Source organism: Pelodiscus sinensis, chromosome 21 (assembly GCF_049634645.1).
Source record: "Pelodiscus sinensis isolate JC-2024 chromosome 21, ASM4963464v1, whole genome shotgun sequence".
In the NCBI taxonomy this organism is placed as follows: Eukaryota; Metazoa; Chordata; order Testudines; family Trionychidae; genus Pelodiscus; species Pelodiscus sinensis.
The window spans coordinates 20209518-20224358 of record NC_134731.1 but is presented as its reverse complement, the minus strand read 5'-3'; the positions used below and the strand labels follow the sequence as shown (position 1 = coordinate 20224358).

Sequence of the window (14841 nt, the reverse complement as noted above, 5' to 3'; positions counted from 1 at the left end):
AACTATGGTACGCCCACATCTTGAATACTGTTTGCAGATGTGGTCTCCTCACCTCAAAAAAAGATATTTTGGCCTTGGAAATGGTTCAGAAAGGGGCAATGAAAATGATGAGGGGTTTGGAACGGGTCCCATATGAGGAGAGGTTAAAGCAACTGGGACTTTCCAGTTTAGAAAAGAGACGGGGGGGATATGATAGAGGTCTATAAAATCATGAGTGGTGTGGAAAGGGCCGATAAAGAAAAGTTATTTATTAGTTCCCTAAATAGAACTACTAGAGGACACCAAATGAAATTAATGGGTAGCAAGTTTAAAACTAATAAAAGAAAGTTGCTCACATAGTATGTAGTCAACCTGTAACTCCTTGCCAGATGAGGCTGTGAAGGCTAGGACTATAATAGAGTTTAAAGAGAAGCTAGATAATCTCATGGAGATTAGGTCCATAAAAGGGGATAAAATGGTGTCCTTGGCCTCTGTTTGTCAGAGGCTGGAGAGAGATGGCAGGAGACAAATCACTTGATCATTGTCTTCGGTCCACCCTCTCTGGGTCACCCGGTGCTGGCCACTGTGGGCAGACAGGATACTGGGCTAGATGGACCTTTGGTCTGACCCAGTATGGCTGTTCTTATGTTCTTTATTGGCAGTCTGATAACTCAGGTATCATTGCTAGAACAACTTGTGAATTCCTCAGAGGGGTGGGGGAAACCGAGCCTGTAGGCCAGATGCAGCCTGCCACTATCCCACAGCCCAGCAGGAGCCTTAGGCAGGTTCCCTGCCTTCTGTGTCCCCCCACATAGACTGCTCAAAACAGCAAGCTGTGGGGGTCATGTGCTCTCTGCATGCTATGAGCCTCTGGGGGGGGTCTTGCATTCTACCTCTGCCCCAATACAATTTCACAGCTCCCATTGACTAGAAATCAGACAACAGGAGCTGCTTGGGCTGGGCTTGTGCAGGCAGTGCACAAGTAAACCTCCACCCCTGAGGTCTGTAGTGTAGAGAACACATGACCCCCTGCAGCTGGACACTTTGAGCAGCATGCCGGGATGTAAAAGGCAAGGGAGCTTGTCTGAGGGTCCCATTGAGCTGCTGCCCAGGAGCCATCTAGGTAAGTTTCCTGGCTAGAGTCTGCTTCTGGCATCCAATCCCTTCTCCTCACTGTCCCTAGGTCACAATCCAAGCTCCTAAGCCCCTTCCTAATACCATCCCTCTTTCAGATCAGAATCCTCCACACCCATATCCTTCTGCCCCAGGTGACAACTCCCTCCTTTGCCCAGTCTCCCAGACTCCCAAATTGCATGTGGGCAAACAGGAATACAGTACAAGGCCTACTGAGTAAAAACAAAATTCTGAAACAATATCTAGTGATGTTACAGCCACATGACTACCTGAGGTCTTGTAGGTTCAAGATATTCCTCCAGGGAGACTCCTACATATCTTCAGCTTGAAATGTCACCTGCTCTTGACTTGGGCATGTGTGGTCACAATCCCTTTCCCCATTTAAAGGGACATAATACAAGCGGGGGGGGGGGGGGGGGGGGGCGAGAGGAAATCTACCCATCCATATGACTCTGCTGACCTACAGTTGCAGCCCCTGCCCTTTTTTTAAAATTGTTTGGTCACTAATGAAAACCCCTGCAAAAGCAGGAAAATGGTATCTCTATAAAAGAAACCACGAACTTGGTCGTATGAAGGGTTGGTAAGTGTCTAAAATAAGCTTTGAGGTTTTGGCTTTCTGGTGGGGGTTGGGAGGCAGGAGAAGGGGAGACATTTTACCTCAACAAAAGGGGTCTTAAGAGTTGTGTAACAATGTTAAAAGGAAAAAATTCAGCATCTGAAGCATTTTCCCAGCATTTGCTTATGGCTCAAATACGACTGAAGACCCCATCTGTACATTGCATCCAGGCCTCAGCTTCTGTCCTGCTGTTTGTGCACTGTTATACTCCTCCCCTTTCATCACTTCCTTGCTTTCGGTTCCCTGCAGGGGGGTGGAGACTCATGCTGGGGTTCCCGGAAGCATTTCAGCCAAGTACCCAGCTCTTCTGGGTCACGGGCTTTCCACCTCCTTCAGTTAATCTAGTCCTGTCCCCAATGCAACTGTACACCTCTGCTGGGAGAGTGTGGCTGGCTCTCCTGTTAGGCGTCTGTGTGGTAGGGAGCAGCTACAGTTCTCAAGGTGAGTTCAAGCATGTCTTGCTCCACCTTTCCTTTCCATCTCCTGTGCCCTTTACACTTTCAGTGCAGCAGAACTTTAAAAGAAGTGCTGCCTGTCCCACTCTTCTTCCCCCCCCCCCCCCAGTGACTCTTTTCTTTTCCTTCAGGGGCTGCATTAACCAGAACTCATTTCAAAGAAGCATAGTCCCTGAAATCCTTCCTCTCCCAAAAAGAGAGACTTGAAATACTGCCCTAAAATAGTGATAGAAATGTAACCGTGTTAGTCTGGTGTAGCTGAAGCAAAATACAGGACTATGTAGCACTCTAAAGACTAACAAATAAACCATCTTGCCAGTCTTTAAAGTGCTACATAGTCCTGCATTTTGTCCTAAAATAAATCCTCAAGTGCCTGAATATAAGGGAGGAAGGGCCTGTCTGCTCCCTATAGATATGTTTGAAGGAATAAGCATCAAACTCTTAAACTCTTTTCAACATATAAAAAGATAACAGTGCCTCTCTTCCCTCCCCCCTGCTCCAACTTTTGGAAAGTCAAATGAGTGCTCCATGCCTTCACTGGTAAAATGTAAGCAGAAGGCAGAACCATCATATCTATGGCATGGCCCAGTGGGAAGCTAGGGGCATTCCCTTTCTACTCATCCCTTCCTCCCCATATTTCCTAGCTCTAAATGGCTGGTAACTTCCCCACCCTGAGTATTTTTCTCTTCTCCAAAGACTTGTTAGGTCATTTCTAAATATGTTAACACCGTATTTATCTTGGGGCTGGAGCTACTCCTTTCAGAAGTTTCACTAGTGAGTCCTGGGTCATTCGATGCAACTGAAAAGTGACTGATCTTAATACTTTCAAAGGAGTCCCCTAGTGTGCTGAATTCCTTTATGTAAAAATTGATGAGCGAGACTCGATGAATACCTAAATCTCGCAACTCACTGATACCTAGGAATGCCTCACTGTGTATAAATTGCCATTGAACAACATAGAATCTGATCTAAAGCAACAGACTGAGTTGCTGTTGTCCTCAGTGACCCCTTCCCAGCATAGACAGGGGGAGATTCAGGCTGTATGGGCCGAGGGGGTGCTGTTATCCAATTCCTTTGTGTTTAATCAGTCCCTCGTTAGAGAGGCTGTCTTTCAAATATCAGTGTTTTTAGCAATAGTGGTTTTGTAGCATATTAAAAAGCAGTAGAGTTAAGAATCTTTTATCCCCTGTGACTTACGTTATTCAGCATTTCTGCCTCACTTACCACACCTGTAAAATGGGGATAAAAATGCATGTTTATTTTCTTCCTAGGAGAGTAGAGAGAATTAGTGAATGAGCTAAATTTTCCTCAGGGATAATTTCACTGATTTCAATGGCTTTATACCAGAAAAAAACTTAGTGTATACTCTGCAAGATATAAAGTGCAGTCTAGGTGCTAGGTGGTATTATTAACCCTCTCTTTCCCCCTTCCACTGCATGCAGACATATCTCTAGCAAAGAATGTACATGCTCCAAGGTTTCATTGTTACTCATTCACGTTATAGTAGATCATAACATCTTTCATAGCTTTTGAAGATGCTGGACACATGGTACAACTGCCTTTGGGGCATTTCCCAATGGGAACGGATTCATCTGATGGTAAAAATGAAAGGTCTCACCAGGACATGACAGTGAAGTCATTTTCTATCGACAAATATCCTGTTACCAACAGGGATTTCAGGTAAGGCCCCTACTCAGCATTTGCTTAGTTTGCAGGGGGTAGATAGTACAGGGAAATGGAGACTTTCACCGGTGTATTATTGGTCAGGGTAGTGACTGAAACAATCTTTGCTGGGTTTACCTTTGTTGGCAGCCTGAGCAGAGAGGCCAATGACTGATCATAGACACAAAACTAATCTATAGAGCCTAGAGGTGATGCCATCAGGTTGGAGAGAAGGTACATTGGCCAGTGCTGCGCTTGTTCTGTGGGGTAAAGAAAACAATTGAATTTTTCAGGTTGAAAATCTCACCCTATTCAGGATCACTCAAAATTTCTGGAATATTTCAAAGTCCTGCTCTCAATCCGGGGATCACTGCCGAAGGATGTTAACATTTTACTCCAGCAGTTTGCATTACAAACTCTTTTCAAACACTCTGGAAGACCAGTCGTGTTTCTTTTGATATGAAATGATAAACAGAAAACCCACTTGGGGCTACGTTAGGTAGCAGACAGGTTCCTTTCTAAGCTGTTCACACCAAAGCCTCATATTCTATTTTGTACTTAATTTGTAAATACTTTGCTTTGTTGCTCTGTTATGAAACTGCAGTAGATTGCAATTAGAGGATAAATATTCAATTTTCCCATTGATATATGTTACTCTTCAGAATGCACAATCCTAGAAATTGGGCCATCTCTAAAACAGACTCTAGATGCCTCTCTGTTAATACTCAGTTGCTCCCTATGACATTTTGAGGATTGTACAAAGCACTAAAAATGCACTGGAGGGACTGTCCTATCTTGCCGTGGAGATGACTCCGATATCCTGATGCTCATCTTGATTCTCAGCTATGTTGGGCGGAGGGTTATTTGGTGCACTGGATAAATTTTGGGGACAGGCTGGATTGTAACAGCAGTCGAATTTTTGTTTGTTGCTCAATGTGAATTTTTGCAAAGTGCTCCCAAGCTTCCAATGGGCACGTCTAGTAACTCTGCTGGCTTGGTTTGCTTTTTGGGTTGTTTTAGTTTTTACTAAATCTAAAGAAACTCATAAAAAAAATTCACATCGGTATAGCCATTTCATGCAAGTGATACAAACTGGGCCAGTTTCATCTCTAAACCTAATTCCACTGAACTGATTGGATTTACACCAGGGATGAATTTGGCTGTCTGTAGAGGGGCTCAATAGATTATAAATGGTGTGAGTAGCTCTTATAAATTACCTTTACTTTTATCAACTTATAGTGCATTGGGATCATGAAATTTTACAGATGTTCCCTTTGTGGAATTGGTACCCACACACCTATTTCCGACTTGTTTTCACCAGGGAGTTTGTTCGAGAAAAGAAATACAAAACGGAAGCAGAAGCCTTCGGCTGGAGCTTTGTCTTTGAGGATTTTGTATCCGAAGAGCTGAAAAAAAAAGTGACCCAAAAACTGGAGGTGAAGTCTTTTTGGAGTGTGGAAAGTGACATGACCCACATGTTATGGGGTAGATTCATGATGGTGAAAAAATATCCACGGTGTTTGTCCTCAGATCTCAGGGATGTCAGGATGGTGGACTAAATACAAGCAGACCCATTCCTGAAATAACTTTAACAACTAATAGTCTAGCAGCACCTTAGAGACTAACAAAACATGTTGATGGTATCATGAGCTTTCGTGGGCAGAACCCGCTTCTTCTGATGACTGGTGTTTAAGTGGTCCAGTTTTCAAGTAAATAGCACAGAGAGGAGATGGGGGAGGGAAGAGGAGGAAAAAGAACAAAAGGGGAAAGATTGTCGATGTGAGTCCATGCTATAAATGAAGCTGATAAGAATACTTAGCACCCCCTCTAGGTGCCCTTTGTTTGGTTTTTTATGTCATTAGGATGTGGACAGTAGCAGGCCATCCTTCCAATGTCCTCGTTTAGATTTCTGTCATAGGAGTCCAACTTGTCCATTGAAATTCAGTTCTGTAGCTTCCCTGAAATGTTTGCCGTTACCTGTGTCCTTGTGAAGAAAGCAGGTGCTAACCCAGAAGACGGGATGCAAGCCTTTAGAAAGCTCATGCGCCACCTCTCAGGGACACTTTAGGCAGCTCTAAGGGCGGGGGGAGGCGGGGCGCTGTGTGCTTCTGACAGCTGTCTGTTCCCAGCCCTGCCCCTGGCACCTGAGGCCCCGCCCCTTCCAGGAGTCTAACTATCCAAACTCAAAACCATGCTGCAAAATGGGCGAAGCGCCAAGAGTCAAGGCTTGGGGCCAGTTAGACGACAGAACTGTGTTTTAATCTTGTCTCTCTTCTTTTTCCCAGTCTGCCCCTTGGTGGTTGCCAATTGACAAGGCATTTTGGCGACAGGTGAGCAGTTCTTCGAAGGGGCGAAACTCCCATCTGATATAGCTTCAGAGATGGTCTGCTTAGGGTGGGGAGAAGACATGGCTTTGATTACACTGTAAGCAATTCCTCTTGCACAGGAGGAGGAAACTGAGGGCTAAGTGCAGAGGCTGTGATTTTCAAAGGAGTCTACGGGAACTAGATGTTCATATCTCCCATTAATAAGCTACGGGTGCCTAATTCCCATAGTCTGTTGAAAATCTCTACGAGAGTAACTGGCAAAAAGGACTAGTAATTCGATGCAATTTGGGGCACTGGCTGCCCTCCTGACTAATCACTACTCTCATCCATTCTGCTTCTCTGTTGAGGTATTTAGGGAGCACTATGAGTGGAGCAGCTCTGCCAGGGGCTACAAGTGATCTGCAGACCCGTTTGAGATCATAGTGTCGGGAATAAATTCCACTATCAGCCAGGCCTCCTGGCAGAATAGATAGAAATGGGGTCTCTGTGTTAGATAAGTCTCTGAAGTTCTGTCCTTACCTGAGGCAGCTACAGATCCTCCAGCTTTAATTAGACTGATTTCTACCAGGGACTCAAAGGCAGTATACCTTGTACCATGTAAGAAAGCATATGAACGTTCAAGGTATGATCTCTTATACCCCCATGTGAGGCAGCTGGGCCAGTGTTTTGGACACTAGCCCAGGACTTGAGAGACTTGGGGTCAATTCCTTGCTCTGCCATAGACTGTCTCAGCTTAATATTTATCATTTGTACCCTCCCTCCATCCAGAAAGTTGTTTTGGACTAGAGAACATTGTTGGTGTTAAAAATTGTGTCCCCAGATTTTTCTTCCACGCATAGATTTGAAAGGTGTTGCCACCCGAGCTAACAAGCCATTGATCTATACCTATATCCCATGTGTAGAAGCACCTAAAGTGTACATTCTTGTATATTTCAGTGCCTTACAGATAGGCAGAGCCAAGTAGGGGGTGGATGCTCATATGGAGCCCAAACAGCGATGATGTGTCTAATCATAGGCCTACACCAGTGGTGAGCAACCTGCAGCCTAGCAGGGTTCTATGTGTGGCCCACAAGACACTTTGCTAACTATTACCCATGCACAGGGCTGCCAGAGTGCGCTGATTTCCATCTGCATCGTTTTTCTACCGATATTGCTAAAGTCACACACACACACACACACACACACACACACACACACACACACACACACACACAAAGCAAGGGCACCTGAAGTGAGGTGCATGCTGATTGCACACAGCGTTATGAGAGCCGTGTGCTCCCTCTGCAGCCAAAGCTCTGCTAGAGTTCAGCTTGTGTACCTGCAAATTCTAGGTACACAAGCGCAGTGAGCGAAACTACCCTGTCCCAGGAGACCATCTTGGTTATGACAGTCTTGCGGCCTGTTCCCTAGCCTAGGTTGCCCGTCACTGCTCTGTTCCCTGTTGTTGGGTTTATTTTACATGAAATTATTATGGCTCAATGAAAACTTGTTACATGAAATTCTCCTCAGCCAGCAGGTCCAGGGTCTGGGATAAAAACCAAGCTGGACTATCCTGTGCTCCATGTGAGCTGGAATGATGCCCAGGCGTACTGCAAGTGGAGAGGGAAGAGGTTGCCTACGGAGGAGGAGTGGGAATTCGCTGCAAGGGGAGGACTAGAGAGTATGTAAGAAAGACTCTTGGATCTGATCACTTTGAAACCAAACTAATCCATCCAATAATCGTAATTGATTCTATGACGGGATGGCCTGTGATGGTGGGGGATGGGACTTGATGACCCAGGAGAGGTCTTGCATTCCTAACTAATGAAATCCTACTGGACTCAAGGTCTGCCTTCCCCTCTCTCGGGGTACTGCTCTCTGCAGACAGTGGAAGTCAGACTAGATGGGGGTGGGCAAGCTGGAGGTGGTTCTCCCCTGACGAACCACCAGCAGTTTATTTACCTGCGTGTCTGCAGTTACAACTGCTTGCAGCTCCCATTGGCCAGGAACGGTAATCCCGTGGTAATGGCCAATGGGCGCCATGGGAAGCAGTACAGACTGGGACGTTGCTTCCTGCAGTTCCCATTGGCCAGGAACGGTAATCCCGTGGTAATGGCCAATGGGCGCCATGGGAAGCAGTGCAGACTGGGACGTTGCTTCCTGCAGCTCCCATTGGCCAGGAACGGTAATCCCGTGGTAATGGCCATGGGATTACCGTTCCTGGCCAATGGGCGCCGTGGGAAGCAGTGCAGGCTGGGACGTTGCTTCCTGCTGCTCCCATTGTCCGAGAATGGCGATCCATAGCCCATGGAGCTGATGGCCAGCAGTGTTCTACTCCAGAGGCAGCCGCATGTCAGTGGTGGATGAATTGACCCCCATGTATGGAAATCACTAGGCTACGGATTATGTGATTTTTTTCAAAGGAGGCTGAGGGAGCCGGATGTTCATGTCTCCCATTCAGGTTTAGTAGGCTGTGGGTGCCTAAGTCTCTTAGGCGCCTTTGAAAATCCCTGCCAGAGTCACTGGTGAAAGGAGAGGTAATCAGAAGTGCTGATGACAGGCAGTTCCAGGCACTGGCTGCCCTCCCGGCTGAGCACTGTGTCCTTTAGAATTAAAATGTTGTTTTTGAAAATCAACACATGGCTTCCTTCTAAGCATAACAGTGTCCAGACAGGGTCAGATGAATGGTCCATGTAGCCCAGTGTCCGGTCTTCCCACAGTGGCTGTTGCCAGATGCTTCAGAGGAATGCACAGAACAGGGGAATTTATCAAGAGATCTGTCCCTTGTAATCCATCCCCAGCTTCTAGCAGTCAGAGGTTTCTTGGCTTCCTTGTTTACTTTCTCCTCCCCAGTGATGATTTTATAGACTTTTATCTCCCCCCCCCTTGGTCTCCTCCTTTCCAAGCTGAATAGTCCCAGTCTCTTTAATCTCCCTTAAATGACAGCCGTTCACCCCCGAACTATTTCTGTTGCCCTTCTCTGTACTTTTTCCAACCTTAATGTATCTTTTTTCGACATGGGGTGACCAAAATTGCATGCAGTCCTCAAGGTGTGGGCATACCATGGATTTATATACAGGCAGTCCCTGGGTTACATGGATCCGACTTACATCAGATCCCTACTTACAAACGGGGTGAGGCAACCCCGCACTAGCTGCTTCCCCCCCGCAGACCAGGGAGACGCGGAGCGGCTTTTCTCAGCAGACATCTCAGCTTAAGAATAAAGGACTGAGGGAAGTGAGGTGTGGGAGAATAAAACTGAGCTCTGGAGAAATGTTTGGCTAGAGTTTCCCCTACAATATGTACCAGTTCCGACTTACATACAAATTCAACTTAAGAACAAACCTACAGTCCCTATCTTGTACGTAACCCGGGGACTGCCTGTAGTGAGCATCAGAACAGCCATATTGACAGACCAAAGGTCCATCCAGCCCAATATCCTCTCTGGCCACAGTGGCCAATGCCAGATGTCCCAGAGAGAGTGGACAGAACAGGTCACCATCGAGTGATCCCTTTCCTGTCATCCATTTCCAGCCCCTGACAAACAGAGGTCAGGGATACCATCCCTACCCATCCTCACTAATAAGTATTAATGGACCTAACTTCCATGGATTTTATCTAGTTCTTTTTTGAACCCTGTTGAAGTCCTGGTCTTCACAATATCACAACACAACAATATAGTGCTGCTATAATATTTCCCGTCTTGTCATCTATTCCTTTCCCAATGGTTCTTCTTATTCTGTTAGCATTTTGGACAGGAGCTGTACATTGAGTGGATGTTTTCAAAGTGGTTTATCTCTGGAGCAATTTTGTATAGTCTGCAAAATTTTACCATCTCATTGTTTATCCCTTTTGCCAGTTTATTCATGCATATGTTGAACATCACTGGTCCCTATACAGCAGTGAGAGGGTAAATCTACTGGTGTCCTGTCCCATCAGGAAGAAAATAATTGTTCTCGCCTCTTCTTTTTTGACAGACAGAGTTTATCCCTGGGGGAACAAGTTTCAACCAAATCGTACGAATCTCTGGCAGGTAGGGTCTTAATACCATCATGTCTGTGATGAGTTGTGCTGATGGCTTACTGATGAAGACAGATGTCCTAAAGTGGCCCAAGGGAGCGGTTAGCTAGTAAATCGTACTGATTGATCTTCAAGATAGTGAAAATCAGCTGGTAGGGCTGTCAGGTCAGTTGTTAAATTTGCCACATTTTGACTCTCTTCCCCCCACCTCCAGGATTTAGAATGTAAAGGTAATGTCCTTTAAAATATCCCTGCAAATCAACACTCTCACCACACCCTCAATGTGGGACTCCAGATTCCTCAGCATGTGGGGCTGTCTTGATTCAGAGTTTCATGCATGGGTACGTCTACACAGCAACATGATTTTGAAATAAATGCCTGCTGTGTAGATGTGGACTAAGTATTTCGAAATAAGGTCAAAATACTGTCAAGCTGGAGGACTTCTTACTCCGGCCCCTGAAACCTTCATTGTACAAGGAGTAATGGAAGCCGGTGAAGTGCTCTGTTTCGAAATAAGTGCTGTGTTAGACGCTCCCTATTTCAAAATAGCTACAGGCAGTCCCCGAGTTACGCGGATCCGACTTATGTCGGATCCGCACTTACGAATGGGGCTTTCTCGCCCCGGAGCTCGCAGGCAGCGGGACCGCCCAGAGCACAGCGGTCCCACCACCTCGACCTCTGGGGCGAGAAAAGCTGCTCCAGGTGCCCCTGGTCTGCTGGGGACTGTCTCCAGCAGACCAGAGACACCTGAGCAAAGCCGGGGAGGCGGAGGGGTCCCGCGCCTCTGAGGCTTTGCAAGAGCAAAGCCGGGGAGGCGCGGCACTCCGCCGCCGCTGCGGCTTTGCTCCCCGTGTCCCTGGTCTGCTGGGGGGAGGGGGGCGCAGCTAGTGCCCCCCCCCCCCAACAGACCAGGGAGACGTGGAGCAAAGTCCCGGGCCTGTGGTAGAGCAGGTGGGGCGCTGCCGGTTGGTCCCGCAGCACCGCTCCTTGGCGCTACTGGACCAACCCCGCAGCACCCCAGCTGCTCTGCCCCAGGCGTTCCCAAGTCAGCTGCTGCTGAAACTGACCAGTGGCTGACTACAGGAAGCCCCTGCCCCGGGCTTCCTGGAATCAGCTGCTGATCAGTTTCAGCAGCAGCTGACTTGGGGATGCCTGGGGTTCCTAAGTTGAATCTGTATGTAAGTCAGAACTGGCGTCCAGATTCAGCCGCTGTTGAAACTGATCAGTTTCAGCAGCGGCTGAATCTGGACGCCAGTTCCGACTTACATACAGATTCAACTTAAGAACAAACCTACAGTCCCTATCTTGTACGTAACCCGGGGACTGCCTGTATTTTGAAATAAGCTACACTCAATGTGTGTGGCTTATTTTGAGTTAAACCCTGCAGTGTAGATGCACCCATAGGGGAGGCATCTCCCTCTTCAGCCCTTGCACTGGTTGAGCTAGTGCTTTGTCATATTGAAGTATTGTCACCTTGTATCGTTTACGACAGTTAGACTTCTTTCCGTTATTCTAAGCATGAGGAGCTTTTGCAAAGTACAAGCCAGTTTGCCCCTTTCTATACCATCCTGGGGGAGGTTTGTTAGGTTGTTGGTTTTTTTCTTAGCCTACAATCCTCTCTTCACACAGGGAGTCTTCCCAAAGGTTGATACGGCTGAGGATGGTTACCATGGTATTTCCCCAGTGAAAGCATTCCCGCCTCAGAACAGCTATGGTATGGACTAGGAGGTGCCTTTGCTCCAATTTGCAAATGAATTCTTTGGTTAATTTCAGTTTAGAAATAATCAAAGATTGTGAGTGGAATTTAAAACCTAAGCCGACCTCGAGTTCCCTGGCATCTAGATGTGATACCGCTGGGAACACTCATATTTCTGAATGCTGTTAAATTGGCTGACATGACACGCTTTGACATGACAAGCATGACATTGCATGCAATGATTTATAGTAATGATACCTGATGACTTTTTGCCCTTTCATCTGAGAATCTCAAAGCACTTCATTAATATTATCTAATTAAGCTTCACAATGCCCTTCTGAAGTAAGCAGGTGCTATTGCCCCACAAACCAATAGTCACTGTGAAGTTTAGTGATCTGCCTGAGGTCACGGTGGGTGCGTATTAGAGCTGTGAATAAAACCTAGAGCTTCTGATTCCTGGTTACTTGCTGTCGCCATTAGACCATCCCCTTCTGATGCACCAAAATGCTTCCAAAAGGGCTTTGTATTGACAGTATCACGTCCTCCAATGGATCCTGATGAGCAATTTCTGTGTCTCAGGACTCTATGACCTGTTAGGGAACACCTGGGAATGGACTGCATCAGAGTATCAACCTCATGGACCTGCGTCAAGGCAGCGTGGTCAGAAAATGCATGTCCTGCGAGGTGCGTCCTGGATTGACACAGTAGATGGATCAGCCAATCACAAAGCTCATGTCACTACTAGGTAGGTTGACTTACTGCTGTGCCCAAGTGCTATTTTGCACCACTTTAGAGGGCTTAGAGTAACATAAACTTTCTTACATAGCAAATGATTTAGAATAAATCTACTTGATTTTTGCTATTTAATAATTATTTACTTTTAACTAATATGAAGGTTACGTTATTATTAATAATAAATCCCCCAAATACTTCTCAAATTCTATATGGACAGTAGCCAACTCTAGAATGAACGCCGGATGGCAGCTAGGGCATGAGAGCCAGTACAGCTATGAGAGGGAAGGGGAAACCACTGATAAGGATAGAAATGGTAACAGTAAAATGTCATGGCAGGAAATAATGTTCATTTGTTTTAAATCATATAAACAAATTCTCATTTTTGTCAGTGATTATGTAAATTGCATAGAACCATAGAGCTGGACGAGACCTCAGAAGGTCATCAAGTCCAGCCCCTTGACCTAGGCAGGACCACTCCAACCAAATTAACCCATGGAGATTGGGAGAGATCCCAGATGATTGGAAAAGGGCAATTGTAGTGCTCATCTTTAAAAAAGGGAAGAAGGATAATCCAGGAAACTACAGACCAGTCAGCCTCACCTCCGGAAAACTCATGGAGGGGATCCTCAAGGAATCCATTTTGATTCCTTTTCATTTTGATACAAGAGGGGAAAGTGATCAAGAACAGTCACCATGGATTCACCAAGGGCAAGTCAGCCTGACCAATCTGATTGCCTTCTATGCTGAGGTAACTGGCTCTGTGGACATGGGGAAGTCAGTGGATGTGATGTACCTTGACTTTTGCAAAGCTGTTGATACGGTCTCCCACAATGTTCCAGCAAGTTAAGGGAATGTGGATTGGATAAATGGACTGTACGGTGGATAGGAAGCTGGCTAGACTGTCGGGCCCAATCAATGGCTCAATGTCTGGTTGGCAGTCGGTTTCAAGTAGAGTGTCCCAAGGATCGGTTCTGGGGCCAGTTTTATTCATCATCTTCATTAATGACCTGGATGAGGGGATGGATTGCACCCTCAGCAAATTTGCGAATGACACTAAAGCTACGGGGAGAGGTAGATACGTTGGAGGGTAGGGATAGGGGTCCAGAGTGATCTGAACAGATTAGAAGAAATCTGATGAGGTTCAACAAGGACAAGTACAGAGTCCTGCACTTGGGACGGAAGAATCCCAAACATTGGTACAGGCTGGGGACCAACTGGCTAAGTAGCAGTTCTGCAGAAAAGGACGTGGGGGTTACAGTGGATGAGAAGCTGGATATGAGTCAGGGCGCCCTTGTAGCCAAGAAGGCTAATGGCATATTAGGGTGCATTAGGAGGAGCATTGCCAGCAGATCCAGAGAAGTGATTATTCCCCTTTATTCGGCACTAGTGAGGCTACATCTGAAGTATTGTGTCCAGTTCTGGGCCCCCCACTATACAAAGGATGTGGACGCATTGGAGAGGGTCCAGCAGAGGGTGACCAAAATGATCAGGGGGCTGGAGCACATGACCTATGAGGAGAAGCTGAGGGATTTGGTCTTATTTAGTCTGCAGAAGCAAAGAGCGAGGGGGGATTTAATAGCAGCCTTCAACTCCCTGAAGGGGGTTCCAAAGAGGATGGAGAGAGGCTGTTCTCAGTAGTGACAGATGGCAGAACAAGGAGCAATGGTCTCAAGTTACAGTGGGGGAGGTCCAGGTTGGATATTAGGAAAAACTATTTCACTAGGAGGATGGTGAAGCACTGGGATGGGTTACCTAGGGTGGTGGTGGAATCTCCATCCCTAGAGGTGTTTAAGTCCCAATTTGACAAATCCCTGGCTGGATTTAGTTGGGTTGGTCCTGCTTTGGGCAGGGGGCTGGACTCAATGACCTCCTGAGGTCTCTTCCAGCCCTAGGATTCTATGCCACTGACTGGAGTTGGGTGTTGGGTGTTTTTGTTTGTATGTTTGGTTGGTTTTGTCCTGTCCTAGGATGGGAAACACGCCAGACTCTGCCTCGGACAACCTGAGTTTCCGCTGTGCTGCCAACATCCCAAGTCAGAAAACCAGGAAAACTGAGCGTAAAACAGAGCTGTGATGAAATCACTTATCAGAATGGCCCTGAGACATTTTCTCCTGTGGAGACACCGGTGATTCCCTGCAACTGCGTTGAATTGAAGTTTGGCAAGTTTTAAAAAATAAACATTTGCGGCTAATGTTCCATTTCAAATGGAGGGTTTAAACCCCCAGGGTGATTCTGTCA

At 46.5% G+C, this 14841-nt stretch overlaps 1 protein-coding gene across 1 annotated transcript; it reads left to right on the top strand.

Moving 5' to 3' along the window:
* Nucleotides 1-2009: 2009 nt before the first annotated feature.
* On the top strand, nt 2010-14801 carry SUMF2 (sulfatase modifying factor 2). Its single transcript, XM_006113100.4, has 9 exons — nt 2010-2170; nt 3711-3864; nt 5168-5282; nt 6132-6176; nt 7683-7833; nt 10130-10185; nt 11802-11886; nt 12448-12613; nt 14571-14801. Exons 1-9 carry the CDS (start codon nt 2086-2088, stop codon nt 14674-14676), a joined length of 963 nt encoding a protein of 320 aa, XP_006113162.2. The 5' UTR covers nt 2010-2085; the 3' UTR covers nt 14677-14801.
* The last annotated feature ends 40 nt before the right edge of the window (nt 14802-14841 follow it).

Coding starts and splice junctions, on each gene's coding strand:
- SUMF2 (XM_006113100.4), top strand. CDS start 2,086: ATGCAACTGTACACCTCTGCTGGGAGAGTGTGGCTGGCTCTCCTGTTA. Junction 10,186..11,801: donor ATCGTACGAATCTCTGGCAG/GTAGGGTCTTAA, acceptor CTCTTCACACAG/GGAGTCTTCCCAAAGGTTGA. Junction 12,614..14,570: donor AAAGCTCATGTCACTACTAG/GTAGGTTGACTT, acceptor GTCCTGTCCTAG/GATGGGAAACACGCCAGACT.